The sequence below is a fragment of the Lonchura striata genome, chromosome Z, assembly GCF_050655825.1.
Source record: "Lonchura striata isolate lonStrDom1 chromosome Z, ASM5065582v1, whole genome shotgun sequence".
In the NCBI taxonomy this organism is placed as follows: domain Eukaryota; kingdom Metazoa; phylum Chordata; class Aves; order Passeriformes; family Estrildidae; genus Lonchura; species Lonchura striata.
Window position 1 is genome coordinate 78,772,659 of NC_140740.1, and position 21,563 is coordinate 78,794,221.

Here is a 21,563-nt window from a genome sequence, read left to right on the forward strand (position 1 = left end):
AATCTGATCTGTTGCTGGGATACTATCAGCAGTAAAAAATTTGACAACTGCTACTTTTAATACTAACATACTGTATTTTATTCCATGTATCAAGTTTAAGTACATTCTAAGCTGGGATCACACAAAACCTACCCAACTGCAGTCTAGCCTGCAGCAAAAAAAGATTAACGAGCATAAAAACCCATTGGGGTTGAATTACAAGAAATTCAAAGAACAGCAACCCAAGCCTCCTCAGAAAAAACATATTAATTCTGCAGCACTGTTCAGATCAGAAATTATTCTTGGGAGTTTTTTTGTACTTTCATTCTCCACTTCTCTACCCCAGTGGATACCATGTCAGATACCAAAGAAATTTCTAAGCAAAGCATGTTTTTCACCATGTGATAACACAGACACAACACAACAGAACAGGAATTCAGGTACTGTCATCCAACACTAGCATAAACCCACCTCTGCTCTGAAGCAGCAAAAGCACAACAGTGAACTTGGAAAAACACACACTTACTCATGAAACCTAGGAGGCTTAATATTTATATTTATTACGCATTAGGAAGCTTATTAACTTAAAAAACAACCTGCATAGTACAAAAGGTTTCTTATCTGTGCTCTATGTAGAACAAGTTTCAAAATATATATTTTTAAAATTTGTTCAGTCAATACACAATCCTTTTAAAAAACTGTATAACTGTCTGTACCCTCATTACATTTATAAATACATGATTTACACAGCACCCCATCTGGAAAAATTAAAACTCCTTACAAATATCTACATATATTGCATACATATAAAACATTCATAGGAGTATTTCATCAAAGTTTGGTTTAATAGTCCATTTACACTGCAGCAAAATACATACAAATTTCTGTCTTCTTCATAAAAGTCTCTAAAAATTAGCACATTTGTTATTACTCATAACTCCTTTGAAGCAGCTTTAAAAAAATATATTAATATATCCATGATATTCAGCAGGTAAGACAGTGATATGAAGGCTGAATATGATTAATAACTGAACACTAAGAAGCAGTTAAGGCAGCGGTGAAAGAATTAATAGGAAAAAATTCATTTATATGACAGATAAAGTGACATAATGCAGTGCAGACATATATATTTTTATGTAAAGTACTCTGGCACGCACTTAAAAGTGTCTGTATTTATGACACTGCTCATTTTAATATTAAAATTGTATTTTTTATATGCAGAATGTTAATGGGACCTGAATCTTGGGTGTCATCTGGATTTGCTTTAACTGCACACAACTGATTATTCCAGAGTGTGGGTTTAGGGTTTCTGTATGACTTTCATTTATGGATAAGTACTATAATGTGTGATCACACACATTCACAATTCTGCCATCTCAGTTTCATCACTGCTTTCTGGTAACTACTAACTTCTTGCTAGTAAGTAACATTTGAGAATTTAATTGATAACCACTATTTCAGGTACCAAAACTATATAGGGATCAGTGCCTTCCATACTATGAAGACTACATGTGGCATAGATGAAGACAAAAAGGCATAAATAACCTATTATAGTGATGGCTGAAATTGTTCTGACTCAAACCTGTTCATTTCACATTATCTTGCAATTTTGGGAACTAAACATTCAAACTTTAAAAAAATTCTATCTCTCTATACAGTTTTCTACCCAATATCAGAATTTTATGCAGCATTTGCAGTCCAATACCAGGTAAAATCACACCAGCTTGTGACCTGCTGTTTTAAAAAAACACCCCTGCAAGCATGACATCAACCTCAAGTAGTATACAGCAGGTGACCTCCTGTCACAGCTGCCTTCTCCCCAAAGGCAAGACACTCTGTGCCTCCCACCAAGCTTCCAGAGCCACAATTCAGCACATGAATTTGTTCCATTGGCCCCTCAGAATTCAGCCTTCATACACTGCTATCCTGCAGCAATGGCTCGATGTCCTCTTCATTGCTTTGGTCTAGGTTGTTACTCAGACTGCTGCTGATGCTGTTGCTGTGTTTTTTGGTACTGCTGGCTTTGTTGTTCTCAGGAATACATAAGGCGACTAGAAAAGCCAGGAGAACAATGCACGCTCCAACCAGGAAGGGGGGACCAGGAATGATTGCTCTCTACAGGAAAACAAGCATAAAAACCAATTCATGTTTCAGACACTGAAATGTGCAGAATTGTGAAATCTACATTATGAACTACACCACAAAGGAGGGAGATCATGAGAGACATATTTATGGGGACTATAAAACTTTTGCAAACAGGTTCATATGTGCACTGTAAATTAAATTTTCTACATCTAAAATCCCCACAGATTCCTCACCTGATATCCACATTCATCTAAAAACCAAAAAGACATAAAATTTTCAATTGAAAGTATGATTGCCTAGCTAATGAAACAGATATTGACTGCATGCTTTTTTTGTAATTTTTTTTTTGTTTTAGGCAACATGCCTGTTAAATCAACGAGACTCCTCTGAACACAAACAACCAGAAGTACAAACACTCAATAAACCTTAGCTTCACTTTTCCATAAATCAGATATCTAGAATCCAGCCAAATATTAGCCAAATAAATAAGCATCTCCAAAAAAATCAAAATATGGGTGAGCAAAATAACAGTGAGATCATCCCCATTGCAGAGACATGTTATTTATGTATGATAACTCAGTATTTGGAGTTAGTCTCTCTTGATTCTAAGCAGTTTGTTTTAAAATTCAGAAATAAATCTTACCCACATTTCAAAGCCCCAACTAAAAACAAACACCCAAAAGGTTTTAAGATAAAATTTAAATCAGCCAGGTTTGATGACAAACCTCCACAAAAGAAAAATGTCAACAATCCAGCTATTTTTTAATCTTTAACAACTTTTCTTTAACTGTATCTGTGTAAACTAAAACTAGATCAAACAGAAGGTGAAGCTTGTCAATCCAGGGAACTTTTATTCTACCAAAAGAAATGTAAGAAGCTATTCTCAAATGAAATGGGAAAATAGCTGAACATAATTATACAGCAACCGGGTACTTCCCTTGCCTCAATTCCTGTTACAACCAGAGGCCTAATTTTTCAGCTGATGATCTGTGCAAAGAATGTAAACATATCAAAAATATATTTTTATTATATTAAATCTTCAACAGGTAATACACACACAAATACTCAAAAGAAGAAATTAATTTCCATAAATTAATACACCCTCATTTGCAGTATAACAGCTCATTCATCTGAGCAGCTTTTGAGTACTATATAATTGTGGTTTCACTGAGAGGAGTAAAAATCTTTCAAAGGCTGCCCTTTGTCATTGCATTGCCAATTGTTATTATTACTCTCCAACACAGCCTACAACTCCACTGTTTGCTACAAGGGCTTCCTGTGGATAATCAAAATGATGCAACCTCACTCAAACTATAGTTCCAGTAAATTTACATCAAAAGAAGTTACCTGGTACTGTTATAATACTGAAACCAATGCTGCTACTACTGTAAATTTAAGTATTTACTATTACATTTAAATTATGAGCTATCTTAATTATTTAATAAAACTGAAAAGTGAGAATTAAGTAGTTTAAGGTTAATGTTTGATGATTCTAAGTCAACCAAGAAGACAGATTTCTGGCCCTATGAGTTCTACACAGCAAACTCCACACCAAATTTTGAACTAACCTTATCACTGGGATTCTGGTTTATTTTTATTTCAGAAGTGTTATCAGGGAGCAATTCATTGAGTTCCACATGGAAGAGAAAGAAAATAAAGCCATACAGTGCTGGTCCCAGGCCACTGCACAGTCCTCTTACTCCAGTTATTATTCCTTGAACAACACCTAATGAGGAAAAAAAAAAAAGTAGGATTTTTTTTTTTAAGTGAAGAAGAAATGCTCAGAGCCAAGAGCTCTGATTGTGCCAAACTAGAGCATATAATAATTATTTCTGCAATCTAAGATGTAAGAAGTATATTGAAAAAAATTTTGTTGGACTAAAATAATCCTCTGCACACCATAGTTCAGTCACTATACTTACAGATTACTGGAAGAATTATTATTTCTGTTATTGGATAATATTTCATTATGATTATAAAGAAATTTATCCTAATAACTTATGATGAATAAAGTTTCATTTTTAATATTAGAGTTCTTCCACTATCACCCAAAGCCTACAATAAAGACAGTGAAGATAGCACAGTTTAAATGTCGTTCCCATTCAATTTATTTTCAAGCGAAATTTAGAGTAATGTATCTAAGTGTTAAGAGCTGTGATTGGGAAAATATGCACAAATTGTGGAGAGTATTTATTTAAATACCAACTAACTTACCAAGTGCAGTAAATTAAGTATACAGCAGTAAATTCAATACTTGATTGACTCTACTACATTGATTAATCAAGCTTTAAAAAGAATCCAAAGTGCTATAGGTGTATTTCTGTTTCAACTTAAGAAATTGTGACAATAATTGTGCAAAAAGTGTTTTGATGATAACTTCACATAGTAAGAGTCTAAAAATGCTATTTTCCAATATTAATAATCTGTTTCATTCTTAAGACAATAACTTATAAAATGGGAGGAAAAGAAAACATGCAAAAAAGATAGCTGTCCGAGTTTTTACTTCATAGGTTGATGATAATGGAAGTTTAAAATCTTCATGCCACTAGGTGGCAAAACCTCAGTCTTTAAAGCCTTAGCTATTAACACAGATTTCCTCCACATAAAATCAAAGCTCAATGGCTTTTGTCAGCTTAACTAAACTGTCATTTCCTGATGTAAACAGAAAACTGGTCTTTAAAAATCTTTAAAATGTCTCAAAAAAAAAAAAAAATGGAGGAGAGGGGAATAATTAAAAAAACCCTTGTAAAATACTCTTTTGCATCTTTCAACAGAAATCTACCTCCTGGAACAGCAACTCCCTTGTACTTCTCAGATTAACTGCATTTACCTTATTTCGTATTATACAATGGTAAAGAATAAATGATACTTAAAATCTATACGTACACACTTTTTAGAGAATGCTAAATTCAAGTTCAATTCAAGAACAATACTAAGTCTTTTTACCAGTGTTTTAATTTGTAATGACTTCTCATTTTGCTTTAAAGGAGGAGTAATTTCTTACTGTACATTGCTTTTCACATCAAAACCAGTAAATTCTGTGTTTTCTCAGATTAACTGATTACTTTGGCATCCTTTCCTATTCCTTGAAAATCTGAAGTGTTTTATCATATAGACACAACTTTTCTACAAAAAAAATGAAACTTCTTTCCTACATTTATTTCAGTATGGTAAAATGTGTAATTAAAAAGGTAGTATTGCTACATTAATCCTCACTGACTACTTAGAGAATACCACATATAATAAAAGGAAGAGAAAAAAAGAGAATGTTTTTGTTGCCTTTGCAGTGCTTTTACAGAAAGAAAGACAAGAAGTAGCTCATCAGCAATTATGTATTTTACAATGCAAATATGATAAATTTGTGCACTTCCTTCCTCTCTTCATAAACTAGCAGACTTCCACAACTACTGCCAAGTGAAAACATACAAAGTTGAAAAGTACATCTAGATAACTCGTCTGCTTTCTACACAAAAAAGCAGTCTAATGCATAAACAGCAATTTATCCAACACTCACCTTGTTGATCTGCCTCTGCATTTCGTGAGACCAGAGCACTAATTGCTGGGAATGTAATGCTTGACATGGCTGCTACAGTTCCCGCTGCCCACATCATCCTGTGTTAAATACATAATTTGAATTAAAAATGAGACTGCCCTTATAATTACTCCCCACACTCTCACAAGAGCCACAAGGGCACCCTTATTTAACGCTTCATTCCCAATCAAAATATTTTTATTAAAACACCTAAAGAACTGGAAATTATCTGGTTATCTTCCTGTTCCCTTCCCATATATTATTCTGAACTTGTTGCAACAGAAGCACATTTAATTTGATTCCATCCTAGCAGAGAAAGAGGGGAACAGGAGTGAAGTGGGTTTTTCTCTCCAAACACTGCATGAAGAAACAATTTCCCAGGGTGTCCCAGTGATGCAATTCTCTAGCTTCTACAACTGACTAGGAAGTACTCTGACAAACAACAAGAAAGCACTCATCCCTCTCAGTAGGACACACATTGTAAAGAAGTTTTTGTAGCTTATGGTTCTAATTGTCTCTACTTAAAAGACAGTTCTTCCAACAGAAGAAACTCTAGATAGTTTCTAAGAGGGATTATAGTTGGAGTAAGAGAATATGTTAGAAAAACAAAAACAAGTGTAAATCCAATAGCTAATGGGTAAAATAGATGTAGTGGAATTACTAAAGAGAACATACTACTTATTAGCTTGTGAGTTTAAGAAAAAGTTTTAACCACATTCATAGACTTAATACGCAGTGGAACAAAATGCTGCAAAGACTCCCTTTTCAAAAGGGCTGTATGTACAGGAAATTCCATCATTCCTACATATGTAAAATGCAGACCAAATTTTGGTAGTGTAATGAAAATGGGAATATTTAATTCCCAGAGCACTCAAATACCCATGACAACAGAATTAATAGTAGAATTTCTTGGGGGGAAAAAAAACTTTTCAGTTCCTTAACCAATATGTACATAGCAAAATGTATGCTTACCAAGACTGAGATCCAAAACCATACCAAGCCAACTGAAAGATCTGAAAGCCAAGACCAAGGAGAACCGTGTTTTTGTTCCCTATAGATCTCATCAAGATACTGAGAAACAGAGTCTGCAAGAGAAATTAGTTTAACCAAAAAAAGTTTTTAGAAGTCAGACTTGCTAAAGTAATTTCTCCCATGCAAAGTAATTCAGAAGACTTTTCAAATTATGAGGAATTCACACCATTTGTCCTCTTTCTCCTCCTATATTAAGCCCAAAATACAAGTAAGTCATTTCAACATTTAATGTACAGATATTCTTAACATTTAAATTGTTACTACTTTGGGAAATCCAGAAGCATATATATTGCCCTCTCTATGTATATTAGATGACAGTGGCTATTTCCAATGCAGGCAGACTTTCATTTTCACCTCTACAAGCCTACTGTATTACAGAATAGAGCATTCCACAAAATAAAAGCTGTTACCAAGCAAAAACAGTGCAGGCTGCACATTACTTGTATTTATCAGTATCTACAAATACTAGAGAAAAAAAGACTGTTAGCTCAAAAGAAAATAAACTCCTTAGGTCAGCTAAGGAATTATTTTGCCAATTTACATTTAAACTTACAAGTAAATCCTGACCTTTTTTCACCTTCATCACATACACTGAAACTTGGCCAATTCCTAGGCACCATAAATTACATTTTGTACTGACTCTTTACACCACTGATACAACCTTTTCATTTGCACATGGAAGCTAATCCTAACCAAAGATCAGTATTTCCATTTGTTAGAAGTGTTACTGCTGAGGGAGAAGGAGATCTGAACTCAGATACAACACGACACTCGGGCAAGATGCAGACACTTCCTAGTAAAGCAAAGTCCAGATGGACAACCTGACTCATGTAATGGAACACACATTTTTCTTTAACAGGAGAAACTCAGTAATGTCTCAGTAAAAATACAGAGAAAAGGAACCACAACTGCAGAGCAGAATACACTTCCCCTCTTGCCTTGTCTCTTCCGGATTATATTGAGTCTGGCTGAGATGGAATTAATTTTCCCACAGCAGCTCTCACTGGTCTGTGGGTAGTTGGAAAGGTGTTGTTAACACACCAGTGCTTTGGCTACTGCTGAGCACTGGCAGAGCATCAGCGCTGTCTCTGAACATTCCCCCAGAGTAAATTGGGAATGGGTTAAGATCCTGGGAGGGGACAAAACTTGGCCAGCTGACCCAAACTGACCAAAGGAGTAACACATCCCATATGGTATCAGCTCAGATTTAAAATCTGAGGAAAGGAGGAGGAATGTTATTTACGTTTGCCTTCCAGAGCAACTGCAACACATGTGGAATTCCTGCTTCCTGGGAAGTGGCTCAGCACTGCTAGCTCATGTGAAGTAGAAAATAAATCTATTTTTTTTTCCCCTGTTTGTGCATGCCTAAACTTTTGCTTTTGCTTTAATAAACCGCCTTATCTCCACCTAAGAGTTGTTTTTTACCTTAATTTTTCTCCCGTCTGGCTGGGGAGTGCTGGAGCAGTTTGGTGGGCACTTGGCATCTAGCCAATGACAACTGCTCACCCTAGCTTTCTTGTTTCTCATTTCTAGTTTGAATGCTACATAGAAAAAAATACAATAATTCTACCTTCATGTGTTCAGTTCTTTCTGGAGATATCCAAAATCATAAATCAGTATTTATGAAGCAAAGATTATTTCAATAAACAAAGATTATTTCAGTAAGCTGTATTCTTCAAAAAGCTCAAAAATCAAAATATTTTCCTCATTTTAACACTGAAAATTATAAACCAGAAGGGAACCCAACTTAAGAGATTTTTAGCAAAAATACTGGTCAGCATAAAGTATGACTGGCATATGTGAGTGCACACAATAGTCTCAGAATAAACCACAGGATAAAGATTTAAAAATTATTTGAATTGCTAATGAAGGCCACATCTGACACCAGTAAAACTGGTGAACATTGATCAATGTGTTGTTTACATCAAAACAGTAAGACCTTCATTCTGCTGAGAATGGCAGCAAGGGTACAACATGCTCTATATGCCATTCCTCCTCTTGTTATCAGAACAGAAGACAAACTGTATCCATGAAGATACCAAAAATCACATCATAAAAACTCTGATTTACAAAAGACATAAAGGATTTGTTGACAAATCAGCTCACTGTTGCCATTTAAGAAGATTCCAAGGCCTCACAGCTCCTCAGCCTCCAAGCTGAGCCTGTCACCCTGGAAAGACTGCCTATATGCAAATTTGATAGCACAAGGCAACTGAATGGGTGCAAGCAGCATGACTTTTATTTAAAATAAGGCATTTCCCTTTGAGAATGTCTTGCATTTAGTTACAAATTTCCTGTATAATTTTAATGATTTTAACTCAGAATTCCAATGAATTTATGGATCCAAGTTTAGCAATTTTTATCATTCTGATGTCTAGACCCAGTATTTCTAAGGAAAGCTGATACAAAGCAAGAAATTTACATGGCCTGTATCATGAATACAACATTTAGTGAATGCAAGTTTTAAAAAGTTTTTAGATAAGCTTAAATGAAGCACTAAGAAACAAAGCTTACCTGAGCTATTATGGACAGAATGCCCACCACAGCTATAAATGCTGCAATGCTAGCAGATCCAAAGCCTATAATCTGTAGAGAAGCAAAAATTGTGTGAAACAAAGGCCAAACACAATCCAGAGCAATTAGTAGCAATGAATATCTTCTCAATGAAAACACTCATTCCTCTAGATTTATACAAGATCCATTGAGGAAGTGTCTACTTTCAAGAATAATGCTTGACTCTTTGCCAAGAAAAGTATACAGGAAAACAAAACTGCCTTAAAATAAGGAGACAGAAGAATTCATGGACCTGGAAACTGAAGCTCTCTATCCCTCCTCCAAACACAAGAGGTCTTTGAAAGGCAAGATCCCACCTCAAGACAGACTCAGAAACTGCTGTACTGAATGAGAACAAAGGCATGCTTAAGGTAAACACATGCTTAAGACACTACAGGCTTTATGCATCAGGAGTCAAGTGTTACTCAGTTCTTGGCTTAGCAAAGCACCCTGGCTTTAATTTTAAAGCTTTACTTTGTCAAAAAGCAGGTCTCTAAGGAAAGTATATAACAAGAAAGGGGTCATAGGGAATACTAATTTAAACATCCTTAGTAAGATGTGAAGACACCAACATTTACCTGCCTCAAGTACAGAAAGAAACTAGAATACTGGCCAGCTTCAGGCAGATAGGAGAGCAACACTGTAACGCAGATTGGGAGAACTGTAGGATCTTTTCTAACCTTCTTCAGAGACTGTAAAACAAAAGAACAAGGCAGGTACTGAAACATTTGTACAAAGTCTAATGAAAGCATACGGAAAGAGAAAAATAGATTCCCTTTTCTTGTGTATGCATACACATCAAAACAATTACACACGAATACTGTTAAGCTGAACCTTAAGTCACAATCTCTTTATATACAGTTTGGGGAACCCAATTCTTCAATAAAGTTTCCATTAAGATTTTTGAAGCTACTGTTCAGTGCCAAGTCAAAACTACTCCCCAAAACCAGCATTATATAAGTATAATACCTAATGGACCTAATACCTTCTAATGAACCTCCATAGTAATAATTTGTTTTGAAAGATACTAGCAAATAATATACAAGTCTTCCACTTGTTCATCAATTATATTAATTATTTTAAGGAACAAATAAATTGGAAATAAATTCTGTAACTGCAGTCTTTCAAGCATATCATTCATCTCTCAATATTCACAACCACTTCCCAGCAGGACAGATCCCGTGAAGAAAAATCACTTCTTCCTTTCCTAAGATACCAAGGTGTAACAAAAACATAAAATAACTGAGTATATGGGAGTGAGTGAACAAGTTACTATACAGGCTGCACAGTATGTTTTAGCCCTTCTTATATATGCATATTAAAAAAACCGGGCTTTATAGATCCATCCTCTATTAGAAAGAAATCACATATAACCAAACGTGGATATAAGGGTGGGGAGAGAGACTGCCAAAAGCACAGTCATAAAGTATGTAAAACCTTAAAATCATGACTTCTGAGGCGTAAGAAATCAGCATTTCTGTTTGCAATAAAATGGAGTACCTAAGTTAGAAAATTAAAGTATTGTCCCTTTGGATATCACACCAAACATTATTTTCAAATTTAGAATTATTTATTCCACAAAGTTTGGTTTGATTTTGTGTTTCAAATGTAGTTAGATCTTTACGGGCAAGAGCAGAAAGTGGAGACTATGTTATAGCAAATAGTCAAGCTACCAGGAAGGCTGACGACTTCTCAAGCTTACAAACTGCAACTAATAATTATTATTTATTAATCACCAAATTATTAAATTACTTATTAAAGTACATCTTACTGCAAAAGGATCTGCCTGTGCCCATGATATAGAAGATCCCCATGTAGCAGGTCTTATTTTTTCTGGCAGAGATTCTGGTACAGCTAGCAGGATGAAGCAGATGTCCACAGCAGCCACCAACGTGGCCACCAGTACAACCAGACTATCCCCATAGTTGGCAGACACGTATGCTCCAATGGCAGGACTGATTACCAAACTTGCTGCAAAGGTGGCAGATACCTATGCACAACAACAGTTTACAAAGTCAGCAAAGTGGTTAATCTCCCATTACAGAAAAAGCAAGTAACTTGCTCACCACCACCACCCCTCCCTAGAAGTGTGAGTTAAAAAACACACCAGTAAAAATTCAACTAAAAAACCCAAACCAAACAAAAAAGTAAATAAACCACATACCATTTACAACAGTAAGTATAGGTCTTAAATACAGTTTATACAGCCTTCTCAACAGCACACCACACTAAACAGGATTTGCACTCCCAAGATCAGGTTTAGCTCAAAGGAAAATGGCTCTTACGTTCAAATAGACTAAAACCTTGATTTTGTTTTCTAATTATGAATTTGAAGTGATTTGACTGCAAAAGTTGTCAGTAAATTTAAATGCCTGCCTAAAACAAGTTTAAAAGCTACGGATGTCTATCAGTAGACCTCTAAAACTTAAAGTAATATAGGTATTAGGAAAGCAAACTAGGCAGGAGTTATGTTACCACTGAAAGGACTAGCTTGTACTAACTAAATTATTTTCCTCATCTTTTGATCATTAAGAAAGGTCTTATCTAAGTAATTAAACATGTGGTTTCATCCTTCCTTACCATTCTGACATTAGACAATGCCCTTCTATACCAAAAAGAAGCTGTATGAACTAGATGTGCAACTTTCAGGTGATGGAAAACTATTGCTAGATTAAATCACTTGCATTGTCTTTAACATTTAATGTTCTGTTTGCAAAACTTAAGACATTCTTTCTTACACATGCCCTCTATGCAAGTTGTCAAATATTAATTCTGTTCCCCATGAATGCACAGTACTCCATGCCTGAACTGTAACACAGTGTCTTGAGCCATGGTACATTCCTTTATCAAACTCTCTACAGTAATCTGGAAACAATCTGTACAACAAAACCCAAGTTCAATATGAAGGTCTAAATCTGACCTTTTTCCCCAAATTGAGCATATCTTACCAGTCCGTAGGCTGTAGTTCTTTCATGTTCTTGTGTTACATCAGCTACATAGGCAAATATTACAGAAAAGGTAACAGAAAAGATTCCAGATACTGCAATCATAGCGAAGTACCACCTAATAATTTAAAAGCAAAATTAGAAAGTTTGAACTAAGATCTCTTGCTTTTTATCCTACTAATAAGCAAGTTTGTGTTTAAGCCTAGAACGAGGGCTCCTTGAGAACTAACACAGAACTCTACTGGAGATGAATGAATGACTGTACCATCTCATTTAAATACTGGAAAACAGCATTTAAATTCTTTTATATTCTTCTGTTTACTATACATCAATCTAAAAGAAGAAGTGGTCCCTTGAGGACATAGTACCTATAGATATTTACACTCTCTAGTTCAAGTTATGAAAAATAAACTATCTTAGAAATCATTTCATCAGCCAGTTAAGGAATAAACTATCATATATATAATATATGGAACCTGAACTCTGAATGTATTCAGAGTATATACAAAATTCTTTTGTAATTCTTCCAAGTTCCACAATTAATGTAAATGCAATTGAAGTCTTAACTAAGCAGTACTGACTTGGTTTTAAAGTCCTAATCAAAGAAGTAAAGTATATCACTTGCAACAATTATACTTTTCTCTAGCAAATAAAGACTAAGGTTCATTTAGCTTTAAAAGCATGTTTATTACTGTCAGTCATTAAGGGAAAAAATTATCAGCTGATCTTAAAACAGAGTTAGACAGGATTATCAAATCCTTACAATAACTGCTTTACTTGTATGAATATAGTTCACATTCCATTATTTCCAATTTTAGAATACAGAATTTGAATACATCTTGAACAGAAAAGCTACTGAATAATACAATCATGATTTGAAAGGAAAGCTGCTTTCTTCTTGTCTTACTGTCTCTCATTTCCCCAAACATCTCCTCTCTCCTGACAAGCTTGCAGTTTGTACCACTTACCATGGGCTTATTCGCATTAGTGGAATTGGGACACAGGTGAAGAAAACTGTAAGAAGAAGAAAATATTTTCTTCCCCAAGCATCTGAGAGAGCACCTATTAGTGGAGCACTGAGAAATGACAAAAAACCCTGTGACAGAAGAAAAACAATTAGTATGTCTGCATCAACATTTCCAAAGTAAAGCTCACTTTAAAACAATATAAGAATAAAATTGAAAATTGATTTGAAACTAAATACAGAATCTGTAGATAACTGAAAATTTACACTATTTGTTCTATAGTGTAGTTTTCCATGATTCTGATGTTTTATGTTTCAAATCTATTAAACCTGAGTGAATTAAAAAAAAAAATAAAAGATACAGCATACATTTTTTCAAGGTCCATTTGATTCAATATAGAAATAACATAGACTGCTAAATCTTTAAAATCTCCAAAATACAGTCTAGTTCCACAAAAAACATTATCTTAGCCTCTATCAAAAGACTCTGTGCTAGATTTCAAACCCAAGTTACCCTCTAATTTGCACTGTCGTAGAAGAGAACTCTGTGTAACATAACTGCTCTCTGAAACAAATATAATAGCTTAAATTAAATTAAACACTTACTGCTTTATACTACATATTCATCCTGAACAGTACATCTGGGAAGAGCAAGAACTAAGAAAATCATTTGAGCAAGCCCAGCAACTTGAGATGATGGGACACTAGAATGAGATTCCTGTGGCAAAGGTCACATGTACAGTAAAAACTGGCTAAGGATCAAATACTAGATTTTCCAGAATTTCATAAATCCATTTTATTACACAGGAGAATTAAAATAAGTATTTCACAGGTTTGTTAACAGTTCCTCCTAATTATTACATTCTTCATTTATCAATCCAATTGTGCCATAAGTCCAAACATTAGTAAATGCATGGTTCTGTAAGCACCTTAATACCTGGGAAGCCTACTCTGGCTAACTTCAGCTTAGCTCTCTTATTCAAGTATAGTCACAAGTTTAATATGCATACAGACTGCTGTACTAAGTAAGTGTTCTGCCAAATCCTGATTTTCAACATTTTCAGTAAGTAGACTGAGAGCAAAAGCTGCGAAGCCAGACTACCAGGTCCTCAGAAAGTCAGATGTCTTACTCAGTTGAAATTAAGTGTTTCTGTTCCTTAGAATCAGATTTCAGTACCACATGAACTAACATATTTTGCTGTCAAAAACACTTCAAATGTTTCACAAACAAAATTTTAAAGAAAAAAGACATGGAAGTACAAGCTCTCTCTAGTCTTTGGTCCCCAGTTTATTAGACCTGTTAGATAAACCCAAATAATCATTACATTACTGCACTTTCTACAGACATGCTCTGTAAAAAATCTATGGAGAACCCTCTATTTACTACTTTAAATGCACAGTTACATTGCAGTGTGAGAGAAAAACTTAAAACAGGAAGAGGAGCATGAACTTTGTTTTTCTGTGAGAACAATGAGAAGATAACTTCCTCTTTCAGTCTGAGACAAACCAATATCTCAAGTGCACTGTGTTCTGCCAGCCCTGCCAGCCCACCATGCAAGACAGCAGGTTGATCCTAAAGACCCTATGTTCTTACAGCTGAAAGCAATGCCTTAGATTTGTTACGCAGCATAAAAAACCATTTCTAAGTGCTGTAAATATCTTAGTCATAAGTTTCAGCAAGGGCTTTGCAACCTCTCAGCACAACAGTTATCAAAGAAAAGACTTTACATTAGTTATCATATAAAACTCTTTGAAGCTTTTTTGTGGCCACAGATCCAACATAATCACTGTGTGAATGCAGTGGTCTAAGTGAGCTATAAATTGCCCTGAATATCTTGAATATCACAGAATGTTCAAGAGCTGATTAAAAAAACAGGACCAGGAAATAAAACAAACCTGATGAAAATTAGCTCTTATACCACATTTTAAGACAAAATCACAGTGATTAAATGCTTCATTTTCTATCTCAATGGTATCATCATGATTGCATTAATTTCCCTCTGATATAAATCATTCAACATTAGGAAGCAGACAATAAAAACCTAGCTGTACTCTCAGAACGATCCCTATCAAAATTACAAATAGCTACAAGTGGTACCTATTCAAATGAGAGGAATTTAAATTTCTGAGAAACATTCCACTTGTCTCAAGATGCTGCCACTTCCACAGGAAAACTTGAATTCAGCCTAAGAAACAACCACTACAGTAAAAAAATGGTTTAAGAATTAACTACATGCTCAGTGTTTTTGTATGTTCTTATGGAAAATGTAGTTGAGACAAGTCAAAATATGACAACACACAGAATATTTAGGTCAGAGGTTCAAAAAACATCTTACCTTAACACCTTGAATAAGACCATTCATTAAAAATGTATGATGGGGAAATGTTTCATGTAAGACCTGACCAGGAGGAGAAAAAAACACTATTTCAATAATGAGAGACAGGAGAGAGTTGATTCCAAGTTTAAATTTGATTTGTAAAACAGGATAGCTCTATGAGAACTTGTTACAAAAAAAAAGGATCCTATCCCAAAATAAAAACTAAACAAAAAAAAGAAAAAAAGAACATGAAAAAAAAACCCAAATCAAACCAAAGAAAAGGAAAAAAAACAAAACCACCCTGGAACAACCAGAATAAAAGTAGCATCTACTTCTTTTTTCTCATTGCAAGAAAATGTAAACAAGATTTAATATCTGTTATCAGCGTAAATTCCTGTTGGCAAAGACTGTAATGCAGAGCTGGTTGGTTTGGGACATTGCTCAAAAAGATCAGTGTAAGCAAAAACCATGCAGTACAAATTACTAAATTTTTATGTAGTTAATTTCGTAAAAGGTTGACTCAAACACTGCCAATATTTAAGACTGAAAATGAGATTCAGCAAACTTACATTGACAAGGAAAAAACAGTGTTTTCACAACTGAACACACAGCAGCTATTAAATAGCTGAATAGTTAGAAACACTTCCAATTAGTAAGTAGATGCTTGCAAATACCAGCAAGAGTTCTGAGTGTTTAAATACAGCTACAAATTCATGTAAGGTGCTTTACTACCAGTCCTAATTCAAGGGCAAGAATGTTAATCTATGCTAAACAGATTTACCATAAATATGCTAGAGTTAAGGGGCCTCACAGGTGGTACCATGTTGACTAAAAAAACTTACTGCGATGTTCAAAGCACAAATGCACAAAAATTCACATTAAAACAAATCTCACATTTATTTGCTCCTGATATTTATAGATAAGTGCCACCAATTACAAAAATTACTTATATGTGTACTGAGAAAGTGCCACTGAAAAGTATCAGCATTATTTTTTATAGGAAGACTGAGATTCTCAAATCATAGGTTTAATCAAAGTGGTGGTTCTCTTACTAATTACTGGTCAGATAATTCTCCTTATTTACATCACTTTTTCCCTTCTCGAATCATGTTTTGATGAGGTATTTAAAACAATTTTTCACCTGATAGAACACTGATCTTATGAATTGAGGAAAAAGAAGATCAGAATTCAAATTACAGATCTAAAAGTAGATATCTTTTAAGTTAAAGAAGAACAAAACAAACATAAAACAGGAAACTCAGAGAGTCAAATCTAATTACCTGTGAGCTGTTTTCTAGTATTTTTTCCTGAGAGGCAACCACTGATGCTGATATTAAGTTCAAGTTTTTTTATATTTGTAACTTTATAGACAAAAGAAATGCAAGTTGACAAACTGGTAGAGGGAACATCTTTACTCAGGTTCTAACAATAGATACATTATATATATATATATATATGTATAAGAGAAAACATTAAGTAATTAATATTGCTTATGGTAATTTACTAACACTGGTTACAAGTTGCTGACAGATGTCATAAGAACTGAAAAAGCCATTTAAAAATTAAAAATTTAAATAATCTCAGCTATCAAAAATACAAACAATTTATTTTCATAGTATGCAACATTTTAATTAGACTGAAGTGGACAATGACCTACAGAATCATGAAAAAAGCCCACAAAAAATGAGTAACCATGAACTTTGATAAACAAGCCAGACATGTCAATTTCTGGCCTTCCTTACTGACTAACCTGATTGAGCAGAAGTAGGCAGCTGGCAGTTCAAAGCTGAATCCTGTTCATAAGATATCTCTACATGACATCAGTACTGCTGCCTCATAAGCATGCCAATGTAAGCTATCACAGGTACATCACAAGACAGGTGCAAAGTATCAAACTTACTTGAAATTATATTTACCACACAGCAGCCATTCAGTGTTCACAGAGCTGATTACAAATAAAGATGATCACCCTCAACTATGGACCTATTTCAAATGGAGCAGTATACTGGGCAACTACTAAAGAATCCACCTAATACATAGTTTTATTAAAATTGGTGGGGGTTTACAGATCTGTAAGAATTGATTTGCACATTTATCCTTTTGATGAGAAGTGTCAAACTTGGGCAAGTTGAAATTGCACACTTTGGTTAAGAAAAAAAAGCAAAGATAAAGAAAATATAGGAAAGACCACCCAGTAAGCTTCCCTGTATTTTGACACTGGCAAGACAGGATAACAGGACAGTCATTTTGTGAGACAGCTGCTTTATGGAAATGCATTAACTGTTTATATAAACTTTTTTATTACTAAGTTATGTTAAGAAGTTCAGCAACTCTCTTTAGAAAAGTTAGGCAAACACATTCCAAGAGTTATGTACATTATCTTACTTGGAGTTTGGAGAAGGAAAAAAATTAACTCTTTCAATCACACAAAACTTTGCTTGCCATGTATTCAAAGTGTGTTTTCAAGTATTAGGCAATTAAAACCTGGACTTGTAGACCTCCTGCAATTGCTCACAGGCAGAGCCCACTAAAATGAACGAGATCCATGCCTTCAAATGAAATGCTTCATATTCTATTACCAAACACTCAGATTATCTGTTCATCTGGAAAATAACCAGAACATATTAAATACTTACGAAACCCATTTCCTATATGAATGACTTTGCACTTTAAGTTACATGCTGACAAAACAGTCAGCCCATGGGAGTATACTGTTAATGAAGGGTTGAATAGTTTACTCAATTGTTACCACAGGAAGATTAACTAAACTATGAAGTCTTGAAAAAGTCAGAATTTCCAAAGATAATTTAATCAACAGACTAAACTGGTGTTAAAAGGCATATAAGAGTTAAAGAGCAGTACAGTAGAATTAATTTCCTGTTCTTTATCTTCTAGTCTTTCAGCAGTCCAGATCTCAGCTGCTTAGACTTCTTGAATTGAGGAAACAAGATATGCATTAATGTAAAGCAAATTACATCCCAAATCCTTAGAAATTAGCAAATTAACACTTGTAAATACCAAGAACACAGCTGATGAGTGATACTTACCGTTAACATTGGAGTTGTCAAGAGCCCCCAGGCAAAGAATTCCAAAAATATGACCACCACTGCATGGTATACACTCGGCCGACCAATACCTTGTTGCTAAGAAAGAAAAACAAATGCAGTGGTTATACGCATCCAGCTCATTACATGTGCAAATATCTCTTACAAACATGTTTTGAGCATAACCACTTTTCAGCATGACCTACTAACTAAGCCCATGGGAACAACAATAAGCCAAACAAGGGAGGAGAAATTGTTCTGTATTACAAAACAATTAAAAATCCCTCGGGAACTTCAAGTTTGTTCCCTTGAACACCTGTGGACTGAAAAGAATTATTGGCCGTACTCCTGTACTGCTTTCAGCTCCAACATGCCTTTAGGCTTCCTCCCACTCCTGCATTATTTGCAACCCTTCCATGACAAGGTGACTAATGGTATACCTCTCCCTGCTTCCTCTATAAGTGACAAGATACATCCACTTCATTAAGATCACAGCACTGCTTCAACAAAATCATGACAATGTACATAATCAGAAGAGGAATAACTTTTATATATGAAAATGCCATAATATGAGCAAATAAGAAGTTGATTTTGTCAAGGAGGGGAAGGGGGAAGGAAGAGAAAGAGGGGAGAGAAAGGCAAAGAGGGGAGAGAAAGAGAGGAGAGAAAGAGAAGAGAAAGACAAAGAGAGGAGAGAAAGAGAAAGAGGAGAGAAAGAGAAAGAGAAAGAGAGAGGAGAGAAAGAGGAGAGAAAGAGAAAGAGGAAAGAGAAAGAGAGGAGAGAAAGAGAAAGAGAGGAGAGAAAGAGAAAGAGAGGAGAGAAAGAGAAAGAGAGGAGAGAAAGAGAAAGAGAGGAGAGAAAGAGAGGAGAGAGAAAGAGGAGAGAGAGAGAAAGAGGAAAGAGAAAGAGGAAAGAGAAAGAGAAAGAGAAAAGAGAAAGAGAGGAAAGAGAAAGAGAAAAGAGGAGAGAAAGAGAAAGAGAGGAGAGAAAGAGAAAGAGAGGAGAGAAAGAGAAAGAGAGGAGAGAAAGAGAAAGAGAAAGAGAAGAGAGAAGAGAGAAAGAGAAAGAGAGGAGAGAAAGAGAAAGAGAGGAGAGAAAGAGAAAGAGAGGAGAGAAAGAGAAAGAGAGGAGAGAAAGAGAAAGAGAGGAGAGAAAGAGAAAGAGAGGAGAGAGAAAGAGAAAGAGAGAAGAGAGAAAGAGAAAGAGAGAGGAGAGAAAGAGAAAGAGAGAGGAGAGAAAGAGAAAGAGAGAGGAGAGAAAGAAAGAGAGAGGAGAGAAAGAGAAAGAGAGAAGAGAAAAGAAAGAGAAGAGGCTCCAGAGAGACCTCTGTGGCCTCTCATTGCTTGAAGGGGTCTTTTGAATAAGAGTGACTCAAAAAAGGAACAGTGACTTTTTACTTGGGCAGAATATGATAGAAGGGGGGATGGTTTTAAATGAAAAAATGAGAAATTTAGATTAGGTATTAGGAAGAAATTCTTCACTCAACAAATAGTAAAGCACTGCATCAAGTTGTGGACATTTCATACTTGGAAGTGTTAAAGACTAGATGGATGGGGCTCTGAGCAACTTATCTAGTGGGTAGAATCTTCTCTTCTGGTGGAGGGGTTTGAATTAGATGATCTTTGAAGTTCCTTCCAAGCAAAAGCATTCTGTGATGTTTTCATTTCTGACTACACCTTGGCATAGTAACTGTTTTACATAGGTTTTGTGTTCCAAAATGACTCTTTGATTTTCTCCTAGCAACTGTCCTGCAGAAGACTGTTTTTCAGTGTTTCCAGCCAATCCAAGATCATTTCACTCCAACAGATGAGTGCAATTTAATAATGCAGAATTCAGTCAAAGGGACACTATCTAGTGATAAATATCAACCTGACTCATTTCAGCAAGCGGACACCAGAACGAGCATGAAACTCAGGACCTCCTAATGAACACAAAAAAAGTCAAGACAACCTATGAAGAAGGTAGAGTACAGACACCTTCGGTGTTTCTCCCCTGCTCAAAAACTCAAAAACTTTTGCCCAAATTGGTAGAAATCACCAATGTTTTGAAAATGCTTGCAGTACAAGATTCATTTAACCTATCTATAGTAAAAACTGTGAAGAAATTCCTATTGTTTGAACAGTAAATCTGTATGAATTTTTAGATCAGTTTATCAAAACCTGCAGCAGCAGTGTATTCTATCTAGTAAAATTTTATTTTCTACATTGCAGCTTGCTTCCAAGCATGAAGATTTGAAGAAAACAATTCTCTTTCTCCTGGGAAACATATAATATCACAGATTAAAGATTAGCTCTGGAAGGCTAATAACTTTCAAGCATTATTAACATGCAATTTTTAATTTCTAAATAGCAAAGATTCCAAAGACTATGGGAGTTTAAAAAAAGTCCTCCTCATTTAAGATGACTGTAAGTATTCCTATATAAGGTGATAGGATAACAATTTTATGAATACTTTTTTGCCAAGATGTCTGACAGTCACACTAGCACTTAACACTAAATACACTGAACTCTGAAGACTCCTTCCACAGCAGTTTCTTCTGAAAAAAGCAAATTTTGCAGTAGAGTAGGAAAGGGACAGACCTTCTTCTGACTCTACTTTACTTCCCTCACAACTTTATATCACTAAGTATGTTGTTGCTTCATATATCCTGGGTCTGCATTTAGCAAACAATTCTAATGCCATGAAAAATGAAGTTTTGGAGTGTTTGGAGTTTTTTAATAGTATTTTTAATACACATAAATTTGATCTGAGATTTATATGGTTTAACAGAAAGATGATGTACACACACAAAGACGACAATGACGATTAAAACAGTCAGCAAATCATTTCTGGCAGTATCATGCAGCTTACAGTTAGCTGCACTGACCTATTAAAAAAACAGAAAACACCACAGCCTTTTGGATTCAAGCCATGACCTGGAAAACTAAAATTCAGATCTTGAAAGGAACATGTACCTGTTAAAAATAAGACAAGCATTCTACATCAAATATACTAGCACTACCAGTCTATGATCCACATTGACTGTAGTTGATTATTTTCTTTCAGTTTTCTTTACTGTGTTCCAATCCCTAGATTAATTAAAAATCTTGTGCTAAGGGCTGTATTGGGAA

At 35.0% G+C, this 21,563-nt stretch overlaps 1 protein-coding gene across 1 annotated transcript in view; it reads right to left on the reverse strand.

The window, feature by feature from the left end:
- Positions 1-515: 515 nt before the first annotated feature.
- Positions 516-21,563, reverse strand: part of SLC71A2 (solute carrier family 71 member 2) — a 29,233-nt gene continuing 8,185 nt past the window's right edge. Inside the window, exons 2-12 of the mRNA XM_021541483.4 lie at positions 18,456-18,551; positions 15,427-15,489; positions 13,095-13,222; positions 12,130-12,244; positions 10,953-11,171; positions 9,760-9,873; positions 9,143-9,214; positions 6,569-6,681; positions 5,579-5,676; positions 3,633-3,790; positions 516-2,094 (exon numbers count right to left, since the gene is read on the reverse strand). Of these exons, the coding sequence (XP_021397158.3) occupies positions 1,891-2,094; positions 3,633-3,790; positions 5,579-5,676; positions 6,569-6,681; positions 9,143-9,214; positions 9,760-9,873; positions 10,953-11,171; positions 12,130-12,244; positions 13,095-13,222; positions 15,427-15,489; positions 18,456-18,551 (1,380 nt within the window). The 3' untranslated portion in view covers positions 516-1,890. The remainder of the gene's footprint in view (positions 2,095-3,632; positions 3,791-5,578; positions 5,677-6,568; positions 6,682-9,142; positions 9,215-9,759; positions 9,874-10,952; positions 11,172-12,129; positions 12,245-13,094; positions 13,223-15,426; positions 15,490-18,455; positions 18,552-21,563) is intronic.